At 39.6% G+C, this 22,740-nt stretch overlaps 2 protein-coding genes across 7 annotated transcripts; both read right to left on the bottom strand.

The window, feature by feature from the left end:
- Positions 1-1,736: 1,736 nt before the first annotated feature.
- ATWHY2 (WHIRLY 2) lies at positions 1,737-8,995 on the bottom strand. Of its 4 annotated transcripts, none has more exons than XM_017843780.4 (9): positions 8,856-8,965; positions 8,016-8,030; positions 6,597-6,718; positions 6,404-6,504; positions 6,230-6,322; positions 5,848-5,942; positions 5,650-5,723; positions 3,561-3,649; positions 1,737-2,036 (listed from the first exon to the last, which is right to left on the bottom strand). In XM_017843780.4, exons 1-9 carry the CDS (start codon positions 8,885-8,887, stop codon positions 1,911-1,913), a joined length of 747 nt encoding a protein of 248 aa, XP_017699269.1. In that variant the 5' UTR covers positions 8,888-8,965; the 3' UTR covers positions 1,737-1,910. The 4 variants fall into 4 exon arrangements, with proteins under 4 accessions (XP_017699269.1, XP_017699270.1, XP_008795280.1 ...); XM_017843781.4 differs by having other exon boundaries at positions 6,404-6,501; positions 8,856-8,958; XM_008797058.5 differs by lacking the exon at positions 8,016-8,030 and having other exon boundaries at positions 6,404-6,501; positions 8,856-8,995.
- Positions 8,996-14,776: 5,781 nt separating this feature from the next.
- On the bottom strand, positions 14,777-22,529 carry LOC103711069 (auxin response factor 7-like). Of its 3 annotated transcripts, none has more exons than XM_008797055.6 (14): positions 21,104-22,529; positions 20,181-20,296; positions 19,790-19,885; positions 19,624-19,680; positions 19,119-19,271; positions 18,921-19,005; positions 18,483-18,573; positions 18,172-18,336; positions 17,601-17,720; positions 17,446-17,521; positions 17,023-17,191; positions 15,915-16,372; positions 15,564-15,754; positions 14,777-15,404 (listed from the first exon to the last, which is right to left on the bottom strand). In XM_008797055.6, exons 1-14 carry the CDS (start codon positions 21,150-21,152, stop codon positions 15,218-15,220), a joined length of 2,013 nt encoding a protein of 670 aa, XP_008795277.4. In that variant the 5' UTR covers positions 21,153-22,529; the 3' UTR covers positions 14,777-15,217. The 3 variants fall into 3 exon arrangements, with proteins under 3 accessions (XP_008795277.4, XP_008795276.4, XP_088566161.2); XM_008797054.6 differs by having other exon boundaries at positions 15,915-16,420; XM_088710035.2 differs by lacking the exon at positions 14,777-15,404 and having other exon boundaries at positions 15,560-15,754; positions 15,915-16,420.
- Positions 22,530-22,740: the final 211 nt, after the last annotated feature.

Below are 22,740 nucleotides of genomic sequence, written 5' to 3' on the forward strand. Positions count from 1 at the left end.
GATGGATTTATCTCAAGAGTGGTCTATGACAACTTTTTCCTTGAATATTTATGATATGAGTAAGTTTGACCGGCATACTTCCATGTTTCCACCTTTTTTGGTTTTTTTTTTTTTTAGAGGATAGGGGAGGTAAAAACTTATGCCTAGTTTTAAAAAGTTACTCGGGCAAACATAAAGCTTGGAATAAGCTTGTCGTCACTTTATTCAACAAAGTTTGGTAGGCAAATGAGCAAAGTTGTTTATGTGCTAGTTTGAGTTAAGCTCACTTGATTAAGAAATGAGCGAGCGAGAGCTCAACCTAGCTCTTTCAAGCTTGATTTGAATTAGCTCAAAATATTAATATACACATAATTTATTTTAAATTATTTTTTATGCATTAATATAAATTATATAGAATAAAATAGATTTAAATTATAAAATTAAAATATAATTAGAATTATTGTTTCAAACTATATAAATAAAAGTCTAAAATGATCTCAAAATTTTATTAGATCTTGTAAACAAGCTATTCGTGTATATGCCGAGCTCCAGTCAAAATGAAATGCACTAGCTCAAAATCGGCTCAATTACAAAATGAGCCGAGCGAGAGCTAGAGTTATGCCTCACTCGGCTCATGTTCAACTCATTTTCACCATTGAGAGTTGTGACCAAATGCGGCTTAGAGGATTTGTCTACAGAGAATTTGCCCATGGAGTAGCCCAGGTGCTTCTTTAACTTAGAATAAGGGTTACTAGTATTCTTCAGCACCACTGCAGTTTAATTTCAATAAGTTACTCTTTAGTTAGATAAAAGGAATTAAAATAGTAAAATTTCTCCATTATGATATAAAGATTATAAATTTGACATACAAATAACACCCTCTCCATACATATCCTTTCCAAAGCCTACAATGAATGGCTGACCAACCTATTTTTACCATCTACATAGATTAGCTTAAACCATGACCAATATAGCAGTTTTTAATTGCCAATAAGTTTTTTTAAATTTTGATCAGAGGATTGGCCTTGTGGCTGCATCTTTATGCGTAGGTAAAGATTGGCAAGAAAGGATCATCAAAAACCTTGAGAAAACGTATCTCCATAGATCTTTTCTGGTCTAATCAGAACATAATATAACTTAAAATATTTCTTATCATCAACAAAATAATTGCGTAAAGGGAATGGTCATCCATATTCAGAATATCCTGCTGCATTTTGGAGCGGAACCACACAATTACATTAAAAAAAAAAAAACCATTTGAGATTTCACAACCCATGAATCAGATAGTGGATTATCAGCAAGATGCATTAACGACATAAATAAAGACGGGAACAAGCCAATGAACTAATGCTCATGAGCATGCAGGAGAATGCTCGAGGAACTACATAAGCATTATACTCTGTTTGGAAAATGCAAACCCAATGATGCAGCTCATCCCGGCTATATCAGACATTTCCATTTTTCAAAGAAATATAGAATGAGAACAATGGCAAAGTGTGACAAATTTAAATTTTTGAAATTTAGGTGATAATCTCATGTAGCTTTCTTTTTTTCCATGCTGGAAAACCAGTAATTCCGGGAAAGCTCCAGAATGATCTCTATTTGTCTGTTCAGTTGTCCACAACTGGGCATCCAAACTCAGATTGGCTCATGGGAGCAGCATTTGGTTGGCCTGAAGTGGAGCTAAAATAAGTTCCTGCAATGGCCCAATTTAAAGAGCAAAAATTGCCAAACTTAACACCAAACCAAACAGGCCCTAAACAAAACCTGATGTTATATATAGCCAACAATATAGATGAGCGATTTAATTGCCCAACAAGTTCAAACATACATCTGGGGATTCCAAGAGAATATTTAGGCCTGACTGTGGCAGATTACATGGTCACTTCTTTCCAATGACGAGAGGTGTGATGCAAAATACAAATTTAATATCACCTTCCCCATTCAAAATCCGGGTCTGGCAGCACCTCCCTTCGCTGCCTTGGAGTGTTCTGCGGGATGTTTGGCAGCCGCGGACCGATGACTTGGTCCCAGCCCATGATGTGTGGCAATACATACTGCAGAGAAGAGATGTTAGGAGCCACATAGAAGTCATTAACGTCACAAAAAAAACACATGAAATCATACTGACATAGTGACATATCCATATGCGTATGCACAACTAAGCATGATAAAGATATTGAGTATATTGGGTGCATTTTTTATCTCTGTTGTGCATGTTAATGATACCCACAGAAACACCTGTCTAGATAGTTAAGCACTGCCGTTGACAAAACATATACTTGGTCATATAACCAAGAAGACTGAATCTTGGCATTTTTACGCATCTCTCTTCAATTTAGAACACTCGAGAAAGCATCCAATTGTCTGTCTACCCATTAACTTAGATGACCCAAAAAACTTCCAAGTACATGTGGGTGTTCATTTTTACCGAAGCAGCGGTTTGAAAGAGAACTAAAAGGGGAATGAAGCATAGAAGGTTCGGAACTAGCTTGTTTAAGGCACATAAGAGAAAATTGAACTTTCTGCATGACGGTGTAGAGGAGCACTTGCTTATATAATTTTAATAACAGTGCCATTTGTCAGTAGTAATGATAATGATATAATATGGTGGATAAAGCTTCAGAAGCGAGAAAGAACAGCAGGTGACAATGGAAGGGAAATAAAAAACAAGAGCCCAATGACAAGCATTGAACATATGGCAGCAAAAGTTAAGTTGCGTCTGTACATGTTCGGGGAAGGTTCAAGGTGTTCCAATGCACAGAGAGAAAATAGCGTGGAGAGCCTAAATAGAGTGAACAGTACACGGATAGAAGTCAAGTTAAGAAAACAGTCTATTACAAGGGCACAACCAGCACGTCCAGTGATCAGTTTGGTATGGCAGGTCAATGAACGATATCAGAGTCTGACAAAGAAGGTAAACTAAGAATGAGATTTATGGAGATCATAATCACATACAAACAATGCAGTAATGCACTATCAATTTTTCTTTTTTTGTCAAATGTGCAAATATGTGCATATGCAAATACATCATTACGAAATTGGCTGATATACTTTGCACAAGAAACATGCTGTTTATGTATATGCAAAGAAACACATGGCACACAAATGCATGCATCTGAAATAATATAAACTCTGAAGTGATTAACTATCATCCTGAGTTTTATTTGTCGCTAAATTATGAAACCTATTCTCACATTTAGATATATTCTTTTTCGTTGTTTCTCATTTTTCTCAAAGAAATGAGTATGTACAGACTGCTGTTTGCTGATTCAACCTTTACTGATAATGATGCCAATTTTCATGTGCGTATGGATCCCTTAATGGTACACTGTTCATCAATTATCGCAAATATAATAACAAAAGGAATGATAAATCAGTTGGAATCCGAACTAAATGTAATCCATAGTCCAGGAGTAATATTGAGAGAAATAAAGTGTTTGACTGGACTAGATCTTCATATTGCATTCTAACGGTAGCCAAAAATGATTTATAACACTTTTCCAGTAAATATTGAGCAAAATGACTATTTTTTAGTTCAGCATGGATGACAAATAAATAATTGGATTGCAAAATCTTACACTTAATGCTGTGCGCATCACTGCAAACTCAGCCTTTGTAACTGGTAATGAAAAGCGCTCATTTGTCTTCTGGACGGTATTCACAACATCTGCATAGTATTTCGTAAAAGGGGAAAAATATCTTTAAATTAAATAAGCCCCAGGAAAGAAACAGAAAAAAGATGTCAAATGTCAACAAGAATAAAAAAATAGAGAAACACTTTATGCCATCTCAAATTGATTATTCCAATTTTCAAATGAAGAATAAGGCCCTCTCTTTATTTCTTCTACCAATCAGCTGCTGATTGAAGCACAATTGTATCATCATCCCTCATTGTATGTTACTGTAAGACCACTACGCTATACGAAGTTACTATTGCAACACCATCCTCAAGAGAGTTATAATATCATGATTTCTACCTATCCAATTTCAACACTCAAATGAAGATATTCCATCAGTTGATTTTGTAAGCTAACCATCAAAAAGAGATCCATTGTGCCTTAAGGTTTACAAGGTAGAAGACGTTTTAGTTATCCCAACTTTGTTTAAATAGGTCCACCAATTATCTTAAATAAAGTAAAATCTTGCTAAAAAAAAGATAATTGCAGCATGAGACTTTCTGAACTCTGTAAAAATATACATTGATAAGATCTATCCTTGAGGGCAGAGGACCAGTAATCTTACTTGCCAACCTTCCTAGGAGTACATGGGTCCGAGAATGGCCACACTGAATGGAGATCCTGAACTTGATCCTGCCCAGTCAGATCTCCAGATAGTGTTAAGCTTCCACCTCTGTCATGACATGTTTTCTCCACAAAGACAACATGTTAAACACCCACCACACTGACTACTCAGAATTCAGGCTACTCAACCTTTAACCAAAGGCCAATTGCAAAAGGGCTGCAGGCCCGTTACACAAATCCAACTCTAAAGAGACTCCCCCTCCATATTTGGTATCCAGTACTCAGTGAAATTGGGCATTTACCTATATAACAATGTGCATTGTGATGGACAATATGGCAGGGGGTTTCTCCAACAAAAAGGCAATAGGTGCAGTAGGTCCAAATCCTCCTCTAAATAGACCCCTATCCACATTTCGTCCTTAACATTCAGCAAAATTTGGTGATCATTATATATACGCATGTGTGCGCACGCGCGCGTGTACATGTGTATGTGTGTGTGTTATGTTTGTCTTATCCAATCAGAGAATCCTTAAACATTCAAAATCACAAAAAGATATTTTAATTCTAGCCTCACGGCTGGTTAAGAAAATTGTCTCTACAATCCTTTGATACATACTCTTGACCAACCAACTGGATCAATCACTTAACATGGATGGTAAAATGAAATAAGGCTAACATACTGTAAGATAATGTTCATTATGGTGGACTGCTTTCAATTAATCAGCGGGAAATTGCGTAATCAGCATTTCTCTTGCAGTTCTTTTTCTTATATTTTTCTGTCAGACAATCTAGGAGATTGTTCTTTCCTAACTCGCATGACAAAAAGTTTACCTACAAAATCAAGTTTTATTTCTTTTCAATAATATAAAACATTTGAGATTCCAAAATTAATACTCCGCAGAATCTTGGTTGATGAAAAAAGGAGGCAGCAAGGAGAATTTTTATTTCAAAAAAGACATTTTGAGAGATTTAGAAATTTGTAAACCATAAATTTTTAACAAACAGTTTAAGGATTTTACAAAATTTAGAAAATAAAACATGGTCATAGCATAAATTAATCGTTGAGAATTTCATGATAGAGATTTTAAAACATAAATTTATCATATAGAATTTTCAATTGGATAGCTTAAGGATGCTTTATTCTTTAAAAACAAAATAATTGACGTGATAAAACATAAAAGTTGCTCTGAAAAATACAGGTAAAACAACCAGCTTTTTTCCAATTCATTTAAGCAAGGCAACACATTTCTTGCTGTTTCAAAATCCCTGATTCCCAATTTATTCCACATAAAAATGAGATAAGCAAACTTAAAAAGAACTGAAACAAACAATTGGAACAAACAGGGCTGTTGAAACAATGAATGTGTTCTTTAAAAAGACAATAATAATGCAATTGACATATTAGAAGAAACAGAAAATTACTCACTCAAATTAAGGAAATAGCCACTGCTATTGCCAAGTGGGGTAACTGACAGTGATTTCTTCACCTGGCCTTCAAGACTGTATGACCAATGTTCAGTGAAAAATCATGTATGTGAGAGACCATAGGAGTGTAAATCAAATGCCAAACAACTGAATGGAAGCATTTTTATTACTATAAAAACATGGCAAAATGCCGCAAAACCTTGATTTCATTGAAGGATCGTGTAAAAATTCACAAGATTCATCAGGGCCTAGGCTTATCAAGCTTCCAACTTCAGTAGGTGATAAAGCAAAGACCTACAGAAGAAGATTAACCAGAAATGACGTACAATTAAATATAGAATAAAGAGGCAAACCAAGGAAGATGGAATTATCCAAAATGTCAACTTTTTAGCAGTCACAAAATCCAACTTTATGAAAAACCAACTTGTTTCAGCCTTAACACCATAAATAATTTAGAATAAACCCAAAACCTTTAGCAGTATCCAACCAAAATCTATTAACAAGAGTGAAATAGGCCAAAGCATGAAGAAGAGAGCTGATTCAATAGGGGATCCCTGATCAAAAGAAAGAATGATCATTACCTGCTTCTTTTGCCAATCGTATTTCCGTTGCCCAACAGCAGGCCAAAATGTCAGCATTACACCACCCTTTCGGTCAACTCTAGAACTCCCTGACTGTCAAAATAGCAGTTGATAATTTCAAGCAAAAGATATCAAAACAAGAATGCAGAAAAGAATAGAACAAATAAAACATACATCCATTATACAGAAACTTGGTAACTTTGGTGACACAGAAAGGGCAGCTTTCCCTTTAAAAATTGTGTATTGTGCAAATCTTCTGCCTGAGAAATTTCCTGCTGGAGAATAAGAGATCAAACAGATGAAATCAACAATGTATAAGATTTGGGGGGCAGCAAGCGAAAGTATGTCTAATTGGATAGAACCATACCATTTGCCACAAGATCTGGTCCAGAGGTTGAAATACCATGTTGAGAACTAAAAGCACTCAACCAAAAGGTATCCTTTATTTTAGTAGCCTTCCTCAATAAAAAGTTCCTGGCCTGTTCATTTCTGTTTATCCATATAAAAGTTCAATAAAATCATTCAATAAAAACACCATTTCACAGAGAGAGTTTCACACATAGACATAAAGCGGAAACTTGAAGTTACATTAAACAGATTACAATTCTACCTGTTACCTAGAAAAATACATGGTTTTAGTATATCATAAGATTACAGCATTTTTTCCCAAAGCTTAGCCACCTATCTAGTACGCTTTTATATTTGAGATGTTGAGTGCTATAATAAACAAGATGCATAGAAGAATCACAACAAATTTTGGAAAATACAGCCAATTATTGGAGTATAACCAGCTGTTCAGGTTTTAAACACATTTGACGTACCCAGGAGCAGAAAAATGTTACTTTGATTTGTACACAGCCAACCACTGCTCTGAAATATGCGGCGTATGCTGTGAATGACATGCAATTGATACCTTATCTCACCAAATCCAAGTGAAAAATTGGAGTTATTTTTCTTTAATTTCTACATTGTCCAACTTGATACAAATAAATGTACAGAATTCATGGTCCATGATTGACGGTCATGGTACAAACCAAGTAGCTGTGAGCAATGCTTTATTCCTCTCGTATTGGCTAAAAGAATATTCACCATATAAAATCCACACTGAATTTGAAGCCAGGACCTATACCAATGGGCATCACTTCAAAAGAGCTTCCCAAGAAATATCAAATTACCAAAAAGTTGGGTTGAAAAGGTTTAGGCAGAGGCACATAAGGGTATACTATATGCTGTAGAAAAATTCATGGTAGCCCAGTAGCATCCTCATATCACCCAAAATATAGAGCCAACTTCTGGTTGTTTTCTGAAACTAAACCTATTTGTGGTGATTGTGCTGTGTCCTATCAATCTAATGGTGTATATTTAACTTACAATTTCTTTCTCTACCTTTCATGCAGCAACATTAAGTTTTAAGAAATTATTAAGATCCATTTACTTGGTGGCTTAGCATTTGATCCAACATCATAGAAGCCAAAAAATTAAGCACAAGACAGGGGTAAAGAAGAGACTACAAAATCTAGCTGAGGTTTTGCTTAACTCCAATATATATATATATATATATATATATAGGAATTTATGTTGCAAACAACTCAACCTAAATTTGTACAAGGCTATTCGTTAGTAACAAAAGATCGAGAGGCTAACCTAGATGATCCAATACTTAAAGGAATCCCTTTTAACTTGCAAAAAAATCAATATCGCGGTCACACAAAAAAATTGAATAACCATGAAAAGCCAAAACACATGCAGAAACTTGAAAGACACTTGATGACTCCAAAATACATGCCTAGCAACCCTCCACCTGCAACAAAAACAGGGGGAAAAAGTGAACGCTACTCCTAGGCAATATGAAAGCATTTAATTCTAAGCCACCAATATTGGCCAACTAGCCAAACACATATAGAAGATTTCCATTTTAAATTAAAAGTCTCACTAAAAACTGTCCCGTAACATTTTTACAACCCATATGGCTGCAAGTGAGTCAGGGGCCTCACCTGAAATTCCGAAACCTAGGCACAGATTCAGATCAATGGCCAGACCCAACCTGATATTAACAAACCAATCTAACGGGTCCCAAACTAGGTATACAAGACCAAACCTGGAACTAAGCAAATCCGTTTCCAACAAGGTCAGTTACAGTCCCAAAACATGGTCAGGTCCGGCACATCTTAAACCCAAATCCCAATCTTTCTTGCAGCCCCAGCCCTTACCCAATAGTAAGTATACCAGATTACATACTTCCACCACATCTTTCATGATTCCACTATCATCTTGTTAATCTCACAAATATTTACAGAAAACTGGTATTCCCCAGGGACTCATAAACTCAAATCCGCACAGAACTGATCGCCACAGACTAAGGATTACTCCTCTAAAGTCCTTTCGTGTGTTTTAGAAACCATTTCGAAGCAATCCCTCGTCGTTTTGCATCAAAGAACGCCATAAATTCTAATATACTCGATATATTTTAAAAAAAAAATTTAAAATCAAAAGATAGACGCAAGCAATCAAGGTCAAGTCGAGCGACTATATAATCCACTGTGTGGAATTAAATGGAAAAATGTATTATGGAGTATGAGAAGAAGAGGACGCGACGGTATTAGGGTTAGGGTTAGGGTTCAGTTACCTGGAGGGCAGGAAGCGGGAGAGCTTCAACATCGCCGCGAAGTATCAAAACCGAGTCATGGATAGTCTGCGTCTGTTTGTTTTCGGAAGCCGCATTTCTGATCAACTCGGCGAGATCAAGCAGATCTTGACCGTCCATCTTTGGGAAGTAACGAGAGATGTTTTCTTGAGGTGGGACCCACTCCGTAGCTCTATAACTCTATTACCATGGTTTACGTGACGCATTAACCATGACAAGTGGATCTAGAGTTGCCCACAGCTAAATCATGGATGTTTACCTCAGAATCTAAACTCGGATCCATTGGAGATTGAAATCTAAATTTTGATCCATTACAAATGAAGTAGTTTAAGCTTATTATAAGTAGCAATATTTGGCAATGTCAGTTATTTCTCGTACCATCAAAACAATTCAGGTGAATGGTATGATATTTTTAAATTTTAGTAATGAATTAATATAAGAATTTTTATAAGTAAAATCACATATTGTATGCCGGATAAAAGTATTAGGCTTTTTTTTTACATTGATTGACTCATACAAATCTAGTAAAAATACATCTAAAATAAAAGTTAAAATATAACTAGTCATGGAACGCTCTAAGCAGCTCCCCCTCACTAATCTAAAGAATCTACAGAATGATTTGCCACAAAGAAAGCCACCCATTCCGCTGCTCCATTAACCTTTCTATAAACATGCTAAGCTAATGTCACCAATAGCCATGTCCCAGATGTTCCGAAGTAGGGGGTGGCATTCCCCAGCGTAACTAGTACACCTCTGGATCCAACTAATCACAGTAGTCGAGTCACCTTCGAGCAGGATGAGATTGGCTCGTAGCACAAGTCAAGCACGACATAAATCGGCATAAGTTGTCCTTAGCTCCACCCTAAGAATTGAGATGTCGAAGATTGGGCCCCCTCCGACTGCTGTCACTCTAGAGTCTAAGCTTCTGACCACCCCTCCTGCCACCATCCGAAACACATCTATCAAAGTTAACCTTAAGGAAGTTCAAGGGCGGGGACTCCCAAGTGATGCACACCGTCCAAGATGCTGCATGAGTAGAGGTAGAGTTCCAGTTGCCCCGAGCTATCAACAGCCTGCTTGATAGACCTGTATGGGTGATCTCTGCAGCCTGCACTTGGGCTCTCTCCATAACAAGCCTTAGAGTAAAACTGCTCTTTCTGAAATCCAAGTATTCCTAGCCAGCCAAATATGAAAAGCAATATAAGTCGCTCTGATGGCTACATACCAAGTCCGAGGTGTGCAGGACCACCTCATGATTGCCTGGGTAAAGGAGTCAGACTAACGCAGGACATCCGGCAAGATATCAGCAAGCCTCCACACCCATACAGCTCAATCACACTAGAATAGAACGTGATCCACAGACTGCTCCAACTCGCACCTAAGGTAGATCGGTAGAATGCTCAACCCATGCCTGCTCTGGACGGCCCTTGTCAATAGACAATCCCAAGTCACCTTCCAAAGAAATAAAGCAACTCTCGGGTGAAGATCAAACAATCAAATCCAGGCGAGTCCTGACTCTACTCACTCTGGAAAAGGTCGTGAGTATCCCTTACTCTTAGGGGTGCAAATGGGTCGGGTCGGGTCGGGTCCTAGGTGACCCTGATCCGACCCGGTTTTTTGTTCGGGTCCCAATTTTGGACCCGAACCCGACCCGGTTGAAGATCGGGTTGGGTCGGGTCGGGTCGGGTCGGGTCCGGGTCCGATCGGGTCCAATTTTTTTGTGCTTTTGGGAAAAAATTTGGGCAAATCTAATTTGGTCATATCATAATTATGAGGTGCTGGGTGACCCATGACTTGAAAGGCTTTGCAATTGAGCTCCAATCAAAACAGATGACCCATGGCTTACTAACTAAGTCGGTCTACAAGCCAAATTTCATATCACACTATTTTTTATCTATATGACTGATTGGACGGAACTCGGTGTCTCCCAGCTCCCCTCTCACGAGGACAAAAAAAATCCCAGACCTTCTTCCAAAATCCAATTCCATTACAGAAAACTGGCACATGTCCCATATTCAGTTGCAGTGTTCCCTCACTTTCTCCCTTCAAAAGTTTAAAGAAACAAAAACCAAAAAACAGAAGGAAAAAAAAAAGGCAGCTACCGAGACACCAGAGGTCTCAACAGTGTAATAGATCGAGAGAGAATCCTGACGGGCCGACGTTCCTTTGGATTCTGTGAACCTATGCTTGTTGCTAACTTGCTATCCTCCCACACTGACCAACAGTACCACAACCCACGCCAAAAAAAAAAAAAAAAAAGAAAAGACTTTCTTTTGCTTTTTCTTTCTCTCTTCGGGTCTATTCGGGTCGGGTCGGGTCCGTTTGGTAAACCCAGACCCGACCCAGAAAATGATTCGGGTCCAATTTTAGGACCCGACCCGGACCCGCGGGTCCTAAAATTCGGGTCGGATCGGGTCTACGCGGGTCGGGTCGGGTCACGGGTCGACCCGACCCATTTGCAGCCTTACTTACTCTGACTCTCGAGCTATAGGAGGTACTCTCGACCCTTACATCCAGGCCATCACACCTTGGAACCACCAACGAATGTACTCTCTTTGCAAGGTGCTCTCCAAATAGATGACCAATCCGGCTGAAATCCCATCCTGCCCCATCAGGGCGGAGGAGATCACTGACCCGCAAGCCACCCACGGCCTCAACATTGACCATGGTCGGACAGAGCCTCGGCAAGAGAGTATCCATCCAACGGTCTTTCACCACATCTACACTATGCCAATCTCCACATAAAAGAGCATCTCCGTCCACTCTAAAATGCCCTATCGGTAGACACAGGGTCGTATCAAGCTGTGATCACCTGACTCCATAGGCACTGTGACTCAAAAAACCAGCCTTGCAGCATGTCTGGCGTCTAGTGCCTCTCTCCTCCTAAGCAGAGACTAGATAGCCAACCCCCTCTTGAACCGGCTGCCATATGACACTCTAGGCTAGCAGGTGCACCCCATGTCCGCCGCCATACGAGCACCACAAGAAGCTCGGAGGCTTCTCAACAGCCCCGACCTTGGGACAACCGTGTTGGACATAAGATGGACTAGCATAAAGCTAAGGACCGATCTCTCAAGGGTCAACCTGCCCATCATAAAGAACGAAGCAGCTCTTCAACCCTCTAATCTCTCCTGGATGCGCTACACCACACCAAGGCACTCTGTCATCTGCAGTCTCCTTCCGTCAATGGGGATAGTATCAGGCTTCAATTAGATTGAGATCCAACACTCCGAGTAGATGGAATTCATAAAAGGCAGTTCCATGCTCGTGTCATATGTTCAAGTAGAGCAAGGTGGTACCTTACAACATATGAACCCGGACCACAAATGTTTCATATGTCTATTTTCCAATTCATCCTTGACTTATGGGTCTTCCAAGCAAGGTCTTCGTTGTGTGCATGTTTAAGTGAATCCTACTGCTATGGAAGTTGGACAATAAAAAAGGGTAAGGTTTGAAGTTATTGAACAAATGTATCGATCCATTTAGAGCTTTTGGATGACTGGGCTAAAAATCCTATAAGATTTATAGATTGGGCTAGTACAACAAACAAAACTATAGAATTACATACTTAGTTAGATCTATATTCATAAATACTAAAAGTAGCTTTGGGGTGAGCCAGTCCGAATTCTATAGGAAGAAGAAAAAAAGACCTCAACCCAGTCTGTGATCCTATAATTTTACTAGTCCAACCCATGGATCCCATAGGATTTTCAGCCCAACGATCCAAAAAGATTCCGTGTTCAAAATCAATTCTGCATCTTGTTGGCATCACAATAATATTTTTTGGAGGATGAGAAAAATGTAACATTGACTGATCCATATAAAGAGTTTGCTAGCAACAATTTATTGCACAAAAACCCAAGCTAATTATAGGAGCTTTGGCTAATCACCACCTATCACATTTACTTTTGGCAGAAATATCTACCAAGGCTTGACTGCTGCTGCTGCTGCTTCTTTGTCCCCTGGAGTGAGCCATTTAGGCTAAAGTTATTTCAGTGCATTGCAGAGTAAAAGTATCCCGATTTCTCTCATCAGTAAATAGAGAGACTTTCCTTCTGGTCTTGTATTCTTTATAAGTCGTTTGCTGCATCTGCTAGCTAATTTGCAACATCATTTGCTTCTCTGTAGGGCCAAAATTGAGGACAGGGTGGGGATCATAGTTTAACTCACCAGTGTTCAGTCTTACCAAAATTCAATTTGTGCATTAAACCAAGCTCCTCTACTTTTAGGATATGCCTACTAGGATTTGTGGATCACAGAATCAATGTGATTTTTTTCATTAAAAAAAAAAAGAATGGGGCCACAGGAATCATTACCCTGCTGCCACAATTTATGATATCTATCTCCTAGCTTTTAGAAATGGTAAACTAGTTCAGCATGGCAAGTGCAATGAAGGCAGCAACCCAAGGCCATGGGCATTCTTGCCTACAACCACATCCAGTGAAGGAGAGGAGAGATCGATGGAAGAGAGATGACCCCATCACGGATTGTTTAAGAAGAAATGAAGAAGAAACCTAAAATTTTTTTTCCTAAAACATAATTCAAAATGAGGGATACAAAAATAGAAAAAAAAAAAGAATACCTTCTTCACGAGTATCTGTTCAGCCGATTAGGATTCTTTGTTGGAACTCTTGCAGATTTCTATGATTATAAAGAGACATTTTTTATAATTATTATATTTTATCATAGATATTTTAGTCCAAAAAAAAATCATAACTCAAAACAGCTTTCCGATGGAGCCTAAAAGTACTTTTCCGGAGAAGCTCCTAAAAAGCTATTTTAGCTTTCCGGCAAAGCTAAAACAAACCCCAATTTTTTTTACCAAATATGCCTATTCCATCTAAAAATGCTTTTGAAAGGCCAGAAAGTGCTTTTTGGCCCTCCAAAAGCTCTGCCAAACGGACCTTAGTCATGTGGTATAATAAATATTAGTGTACGATTGATTTGGTTAATGGGCTCCATTAGCATTACTAGCTGAACTAGATTCCCACTCTACTTTTATATATATCTGTCTGCAGAGAAATTTTAGGATATTAAGATTTCTATGCTCCTATGAGCACCTATCCTATTAAGAAGACAGACATCAAAGAGTAGAATGAAGAATAATCCATTCCACTCATGTTTTCTTCTTCCATGTGATACTGCTACAACAATCATCAATGATTTTTTGTATTCTAATCTCCTACATGATGCCTATGAAAAATCCCATATAATCAACCAGCTTAGAGATAAAAGATGGGCAATGCTTAACATAAGATGTTTTCACCGTGTGTGGAAGAGAAAGTTTGCCATTCCCTCACTAGATAGGGCGCGATTCGGTTTGCCATTCTGAATGGTAGATGGAACAACCCGGATGCAAATGTGAATCATGAAGTGCCAATGAATTCAAATCAGGTCATGGAACCACAGCCACCAATCCAGGGACAACATAGATGACCAGAAAAAGGATCACAAACGGGCACATGCGATGCCATCTTGCGAAAGAAACACAAATATACATTAGAATTAACCCCATGCTCACCCAAAACATAGACATCTTATGCAAGCCCGGAAGCATTCAAGAATATAATCATAAAACCACACAGTTTTTTTGCCCCTTGATATGAATCGAATCTTATTAGAATTGTAATTCATTGGAAGTGAGTTCAATTTATACATTACCATGCAAAACAACCAGAAACACAGCATCCACCCAAGCACCATGCACCTTCCACAAAATCTCTCTTGGGAGGCAGGGGTGGAAGCACCACTGCCGAAAAGTTGATACTAACAGTCAAACAGGGACAGCAGCAAAACAAACAAAATAAAACACAAAACTATACCCAGAATTTGTACATAATTCCTTTCCCAACAAAAGATAAAGAGCATATGATGTAACAAAGGAGAAACGCGAACAACAATCCTGCCACCCAAAATAAACCAGCACAAAACATTAAGCAATGCTGCAGCGTGTAAAGGTATAGACATATATCCTATTTACTCCTGGTTAAAGAAATAAAGAAAGAAAGAGAGTGTAAACTTTATCACCACCTATTACAATATAATACCCTTTCCCCACACAGATCAGACAAGAGCCCATCTCTTCTCCAGTAGCCTGCCGGCCTCCAAGTGCACAGGGCTCGCAAAAAGATGATACTGCCAAAACAGTACCGACGGTAGCCAACTCACCGTTCCTATCCAGTCTTTTCCTTGCCGCCATTCCAGACACGACACATGGCACCAAGGGCAACGCCAGCCATGGCACAAAACAAAACAGGGCCCATGCCGGGCCACAGGCTAATGGCCAAGGCTTGAACTAAAAAACCAAACAAAAGCTTCGTGGGCAATTCTATTCTCCTAAATGGTCAGCACTCCTTGACAGCAACAACCTGCTCTTCCGGTCTGTTCGGTGGAGTATCAGCATCGGATGAAGATTTCTTCGATCCAGGCTTGGCCGCCTCGCCGATGACCGGCAATTTTGCCTTGGGTGACAGCCTCTTCGCCTCCTCGTATGTGTAAATATAAATTTTCCTCACCATGCTGCAAAACTCGCTGCAAAATTCAGGCAAATATTCCAGCTTAGTTCAGCTTCAAGTTACCAAAAACATAATATTTTTTTTCCTGGGATTAAAAAGCCACTATTTTAAATTGGAACAATCAATAGATCAATCCATGATATGAAATCCACACTGAAGGTTATAAGAGCATTACTGCCATGGGTCATCGCCAACCAGCATCATGTCGTCTTCATCATCAGTATAGACAACCTGCCATTTCTTGACTCCACCTGTGAGCTCTCCCTTGATGTTGAACATCTCTTCCAGCTTTTGGAGAAGCTCATCATATCCATCTAATCTCGTTAAATCCACTGCCCTCCCAACTGCCATACCTTGCATGTGAACCTGTTTGGGAACACGGGAGAGTTAGAAACAATATTCAGCTACTTACCTGCTATACCCTGCAAAAGCTATATAATCCATGCACAATTGTGTTACAGGATTACTAAGCATACCACTGACAGAAATGACCAGCAAATGTACAGAGAGAAGAGGCTGTGTTCACCTTGGTGCAGCTCCTCAGTTGCCGACTTTGAGTCTCTTGGGGTGATCTGAGGCATGACTTCTCTGGCTCACTACTGACTGCAGGGGCATCAGACCTGTTGATGTTCGATGGCTGAGAGTGCCGATCAGAATCCGCACCCACAGATGTTACTGGCTGATCCTCACCAATGCCGGCAGAAACATTTGCCAGCAGTGAAGTTTCCTCTACAGCAGATCCTTCTATTAATTGGATCCCAAATAACCTGCAGCCAGTGCCAGTATCCTGCTTCTTTTCACATGGTTCCCTATTGACGCTTGCTGAGAAGGACTCGGTTTGTGTATCTGCCCTAACTGGCCAGTATTCAGACCTGCCGGTAACAGCCGATGGCCCCGTGTTTCCATGAAAAACGATGGAGACAGGCTTTGATGTTGATGAGAACAAGCTGGATGATGGATAAAGTTCTCGCCCCCGTTGTAACCCTGAAAATGAGAAAGTTTGGGTAGACTCAACTGGGGATTTCCACAAACCTACATTAAGGAGAAAGTGATGAGTACGTCAGACTTACTAAGATGGTCAAAGAGAACAATTGCAAGAAACACCACTATAGCAAAATAAATAAATAGCATCTTATTAACAGACTGTTTCTCCCTATCACGAAATAACCCAGATTGTCTATAAGAACACGGTTAAGGCTATAAGAAGATGAAATTTCTGCTTGATGCAAAAGCTACAAACTCAGAATTCTTTGAGCGGTCAATTTCACTAAAATAAATCACCTGCATGGCCCTCCACTGAATCTGAAAGCAAGCCAAACATAGGTTTCGTGTGCATAGCTAACTAGCCAAGATACGTTAATGTATTTAAACAGCACAGACTGCTGTAGAGTGTGGACCATTAATGCAGAACTACAGAAATAGATTACAGAAAATGATCCCATGGAAATTCATCAATAGATGTGTACATAATTGAAGTCAATAGGTGAAAAATGGCATGGCCAAGAAAAATCTAAACTGCCCAAAATAATCTTAAAATGTCTAACTGAAAAGAGATAACAAATTAAAGCTATATTATATGAGAAATCCTATCATCATATAGACATTAAAAGCAACAGCTACCAGTAATTTCATACCAAACGCTGGAGAAATGTCGGGCATAATGGTAGTTGAAGCTAATGGCCGTGCACGTTTATGTCTCGCTGTTTGATGAGATGCTTGAGGAGTAGATGCAACAAGTGGCTCTAATTCCCATGGTGAAACTCTATCTGGGCGTGGAATAGATGAAGGTTCATCCCATTGGACCTATAAACCAAAAAACACCACACAGCTTGAAATTATAGAACAAATAGTATGGGGGAGCACAAGCATGCCAACAACTAAAGGCATAATAAAAGGCTGGGGGTTTAATTGTTATATTGATAAACACAAGCTACTCCGAAACTCAGATGATTAAAATAATGCAACTTATTAGTGAAATTCAAGCTTGCCATGAAAAAGATCCATCAATCTATTAGCATAATATTTCAACGTTAGAAAGGTAAGAGAGACAATACTACCTTCAAAGATCTCCATTCTGAATCTGCCCACCTAGATTGTGTTGAGTCCCCCACACCAATTATAGTACCGCTAAAGCTGTAGAAATCATAAATAAGACCTTGCCAACATACTTTAACTACATCATTTAAGATCACAATCAAGCCACCAAGCATACCTTCTTTCAGGAGCTTCATCACCCTCAAATCTCATCTTGAACCTCATCCCGACAGACAATTTATGATTCTTAGCTTCAAGGTACTTGTTGACACTGATGATAAACTCGGATCGACTAGTTCTGAAACAATGGACAATGTAATAAATTTCACCCCTTATGTTTTGAATGTACTTGAATTACTTTATGAGGACAAGAAAGATAACCTTTGTCTCCATGATTTGGAAAGATTTAGAAACGATTGTGCATCAGTAGATAGAGCATACAAACCTCGGATGTAATTCAAAATTCAATATGTTCCTTTTCTAGCTCTAAGAACATGGCAAATCAAGCAAATTTACAAGTTACTAAGACTGAATAGCGAAGTCAAAAATCTGAAGTTCTTGACAATATCATTCTGTTATATAAGCACTCCATTTTAAGTCAAATATTGACAGATAACTCTTGCTTGTATGCCAGCATTTGTGCATCTCTGTGTCTGTGTGCATACAAGAGAGAGGCCGGTTGAGGTTTCTCGGACAATGGATTCAGACAGTTCAAAGGACAACACAAAAGTGTCAGAAAAACATCAAACCTTGGCTTATAAAAGACAGAAAAAAGAGTCCCCGTAGAGATAGCATGAGAGGCAGTAGCCAGAACTCCAAGATGCATGCTGTGACTGGAAATGACAGATGATGGCATGTTATTGAGTTGTCTCATAAGCCTCCTTACTCCAACCCGCAACTCACCATTCTCTCCTCTGCCATGTTTCATGCATAGATAAATTTTATTGTGATGATCACACAAAGAAGTGCATCAAATAATCTATCCAAAAGATAACATTCTATTTTGGAAGATAAATGCAACAGCTCGACAAGTGCCTGACAAGAGAATCTATACACTAACCTTAAAAAGATAAACGCATCACCAGCTACCAATCTCTTCGAGCTGACAAAAATGCTCCATCCAGTCGTAAGCAGGTGCCGCCTTGGTTGCCCTTAAAAAAATGCAAATATAACAACAGTTAACACAATCTGATCAGCTTGTTTGAGTACTCTGACAGGCACATATTTGCACAAGTTCATACAGAATTCTATGCATTCAAACACCTATACTTTGTTATTTACTTTACCATTTGCATTAAATCTTCTACAATTTGTTAGTCAGCATGTGGAAATACATAACGGTATGCAATATTTTTTTAATACAGAACTTAATACAATTGGCAATAAGAAGTATATAGAAACCTGAAACACGGTCGAAAATGAATAACTCTTGCATCCACATTAAATCAAAATAACAAAGAGGCAACCTTAAATAGCAATGAAGAAGTAATATATAGACCTCGAAAAATGTGACGGAAATGCCATTCAGTCCCATGCAGATCTTTGGCAACCAATTCTTGCCAAGGTGGATGCTGCGACATATCCTGCACAAAGAAGAAAAAGGATCCAGTAGCCCTTAAAAAAGTATGGTAACAATCAGACTATTTAGCTTAATGAAAACAAAAAAGTATTGCAAAAATTTAGATTAACAACTAACCAGAGGAGGTAGGCATTCATCCGCATGCCTCCTTAGGACGGAGAACCCTCCATGTGTACTTGTATCTGAAGCAGTTAGTGTCTTACAAAAGGAATGGACTGCGCACCTTTCCAGCTCAGGTAGCGGAGGATCTGGGCTTGTGATCTCACTTTGCTGATTGCAGAGTTGAAGGAAAGAAAAGAAAAAACCAATATAAACATCAAATAATAGCATGCATAAAAGAAAGTTAGACGTCGCATTTGTTATAGTAAATAATATAGATCCACTTTCAGAAAGAAAACCCAGTTACAGAAGTGATGGCAGAGATGTGTTAAGACAATAGGCTCATTCAGTTGCAACAATAGCAATCTAAGAGGTACATATACGTATATAAATTTTAAAGTTCAAGTAAACTGCCTAGCATATTTCCTTGTAAAAGGATAGAACATTTAATATTCCTGACCATATCACTCCATATGATAGGATTTTACTGGACAAAACAAGCAGAAAGAAGTAAAAGACTCACATCTGGTTCAGGTAGCAGAGTAATCTGTGCATATACTTCATCAGTGTCTGGTTCAGCCTACAAAAGGTAGGCGATAAGTAATGCATGCAAAGAGAAATAAAGCTAACACCTTACCCTACCACACCAAACATGATGAACAAATATAAATTGACCAGCAAGAGCTTACTCGAAGTTGAACATGGACCACCCTGCAAAGGATCTTTGATGGTAGATTGAACAAGGGCATATGCTGGTCAAGTCCTTGATTCGTCGATGCCTCTAGCTATGGGAAAAGCAGAAACAGAAATCAACAATTATCATAATTCATGTCTGGGTCATGCTAATATGCTTAGCTTATGAACAGCATGTCCCGGTGTGATAAACCAGCAAAATAAGCCTAAGAAAAAATGCCTTGGATTTTAAAAACAGTATCAAGGAATATAGAAAGCCAAGAATCCAATTCAAAGAGACCTGACAATTGACCCAACAATCCTGAAAGATGATCTTGATATGAAGAAGTGGGAAAATGTGCAGCTTGCAGTCATATTATAGAGCCAATACATGCAAACTTAAGATACCTGTTCCATATGACCTTGAGGAAAGTAATAGACTCGCTCTCGTTCACGAGGCACAGTAACAAGAGGTCCGGCACAAGCATGCCAGAGTTCCCTGTACAGCGCAACTCCAGAGGGCCCTGGAAAGAACAAAATTACATCATGAAAAAAAAAAGCAAAGTGAAAAAACCTGGCCCTTTCCTGCGATTTACAACCGAAAAGACATATTATTGAAAATAGTCCATAAAATAATGATTTTGAAAATCTCTTTATGTAGTTTTACAAAAATGAAAGCCTCGATACTACTAGAATAAAGGGGGATTAAGTAGCACAGTCAACTCAAATTTTGATATAACCAAGATATTATGTTTCCAGTTTGAAATGAGCAAAGCCCCAATCGGGATAGCCAGAATAGAACCTTATGAATAGCAAAATGAGAGAGAATTATTTACAACAAACAAAAAAACAAAAAAAAAAGGACTTAAACCAAGATCAGCCCAAACATGAAGCAACAGAAATCAACACAAAGCAATATAAAAACAGGTAGCTACGAGGATAAATGGATCAAACACCACTAAACCATTATATATTTCCGAACCCATAAATCATTCTTTGGCAATGAACAATATATACATCCATCCCCAAGCACGTGACACCCATACACCAAAATCACATGATAAAGGAGGAAAAAGGAAACAAATCCAGAAACAAAAGGCATGAACATGAAATCAGCCCAACATTACAGCTGTTACCATTGAAACCATTGGAAATCCTACAATATCAGAAGATATATCTCCGATTGAAGCAGACCACGCAGCAGAAACGTTAATAAAGATGGGGATGATGTAATCTATATCGACAGGGAGAACAAGCGGCAATACGAATCAACATCCAACACGAAAAACTAAAGAGAAATAGAAGGAATAAAAGATGAGAGGAAAACTAACCTGAGCAGGGGAGTCCTCCGGCTGAACTGCGCGGCGGTGCGAGCGCCATGAGATTTTGCTAGATCTCTTCCAACACTTGGATCAACAAGAACCAAAATTTACTGAAGAAAATATCAAACAAAATCAGCCAAAGCTTCCAACTTTGCTACCCCATCTCACCAGACACCTCTCTCCCAGAGCAACGGATCAGACTGCAGGAGTTAAACAAAAGGAAAAGAACCCTTCGGTTTCGCCTTCGGGCCAGCTTAAATGCTCATAAAAGCCCCACTAATACGCATTAACTGCAACTGGGCTCCAACTACCACCCCTACGAACCCTAAGATGAGGCCAAAGAAGGCCTAAAATGGCATCTGAGGGCTACTGCTGCCACTTGTCCCTTTTACTCCCTCGAAAGCGAACCCTAGAAACCCGCCCCCGGCACCGACTTCCTCCCCTTTTCGAAACGGAAGCCTCGATCTTTATCTGGCTAAAGCTCGAGCATAAAGTCACCCCTCCTCAGATGGAAAAGAATCTCTCCCGCCCCGCTTCCCGGTCGAAACCCGGCAAAGGTCCTCCGGGCTTACCGAGAACGGAGTACCAGAAAGGCGACGCCGTCGCCGTCGCAGAGATCGCAGAATTCCTCCCAAAACTCCACTGATTTCAACCTCAGACCTCACGGTTCTCCGATTCCAGAACAATTAGCCACTAAAATCACAAAGACGATGCTAGGAACTCGACCATTTCATCTCCAAGTTCCCTCCTTTCCCTCTCAAAACACCAAATCTCTAGGTTTCCCATCAAGAGATTCGGCATCCCCTCGCCAAACCCCGCGAATTCCCACAGATACAGAATCTCCCGAATCCAGCAACCACAGCACCGACAATCCCCAAATAACAGTCCCAAAAAACAAAGAAAACCACGGGATTTCCCTCGATCCCCCACTCAACCACCAAATTCCCCCACCAGCAACTCCCCAACCTCGAAATCCGCTTCAAGCCAAGCTCAAATCCCGCAAAATCATCCAAAAACCTCAAAAAACCATCATTTTTGACAACACCGACCTCCTTCCCCGGCGCTTCCTCACCACACCCCGCTCCAATCCGGTCGAAAACCAAAACCCTCGTACAGACACTAAAGACACGGAGGACGCCTCGATCGACTAGTCGACCTCGACATAAAGAGAAAAGAAGAGAGAGAGAGAGGCGAGAAGGAATCGCAGAAAGGAGAGAGGAGAGAAGAGAAGAGTAGTGGAGGAAGAGCTTCTCGGCCTTTAACACGCACTGAGAGAGAGAGAGAGAGAGAGAGAGAGAGAAGGGAGGATTTTTTTTATTATTTTAGGAGTATTTTAATGGATTTCTCTCTCTAACAGTCTAGCTCTAAAGAATGGGGGAAGGGTTGCCGCTGCCGGACCCTACATGTTACCTCCGAAATCGCCCTCGCCGATGCCGGTTCTTCGCTTTGCCTCCTTTCCCGCTTTCCCCGCCAACGACCCCAAACCCCCTGTCCTCTCGCCACAACTTACCAATCCGGCCCCCATCGCATCCGACCGCCCCGATACCCCTCAACTTCCACGCGTCCTGATCTCAAAGCAAAATCCCGCTCTATTACACTGTTCATAAGGAGCTTATCACCCTCCCTCAGTTCTCCTGTCCCCTCGA

Source organism: Phoenix dactylifera, chromosome 13 (assembly GCF_051530095.1).
Source record: "Phoenix dactylifera cultivar Ajwa chromosome 13, Ajwa_hap1_PhDact_Kaust_v1.1, whole genome shotgun sequence".
NCBI classification, from domain to species: domain Eukaryota; kingdom Viridiplantae; phylum Streptophyta; class Magnoliopsida; order Arecales; family Arecaceae; genus Phoenix; species Phoenix dactylifera.

Coding starts and splice junctions, on each gene's coding strand:
- ATWHY2 (XM_017843780.4), bottom strand. CDS start 8,887: ATGTTGAAGCTCTCCCGCTTCCTGCCCTCCAG. Junction 5,943..6,229: donor ACGATTGGCAAAAGAAGCAG/GTAATGATCATT, acceptor CTTCTTCTGTAG/GTCTTTGCTTTATCACCTAC. Junction 5,724..5,847: donor GATCCTTCAATGAAATCAAG/GTTTTGCGGCAT, acceptor TTGGTCATACAG/TCTTGAAGGCCAGGTGAAGA.
- LOC103711069 (XM_008797054.6), bottom strand. CDS start 21,152: ATGGCGCTCGCACCGCCGCGCAGTTCAGCCGGAGGACTCCCCTGCTCA. Junction 19,272..19,623: donor CTCTGCTACCTGAACCAGAT/GTGAGTCTTTTA, acceptor CTCTGCAATCAG/CAAAGTGAGATCACAAGCCC. Junction 17,522..17,600: donor GATGAAGCTCCTGAAAGAAG/GTATGCTTGGTG, acceptor TGATTTCTACAG/CTTTAGCGGTACTATAATTG.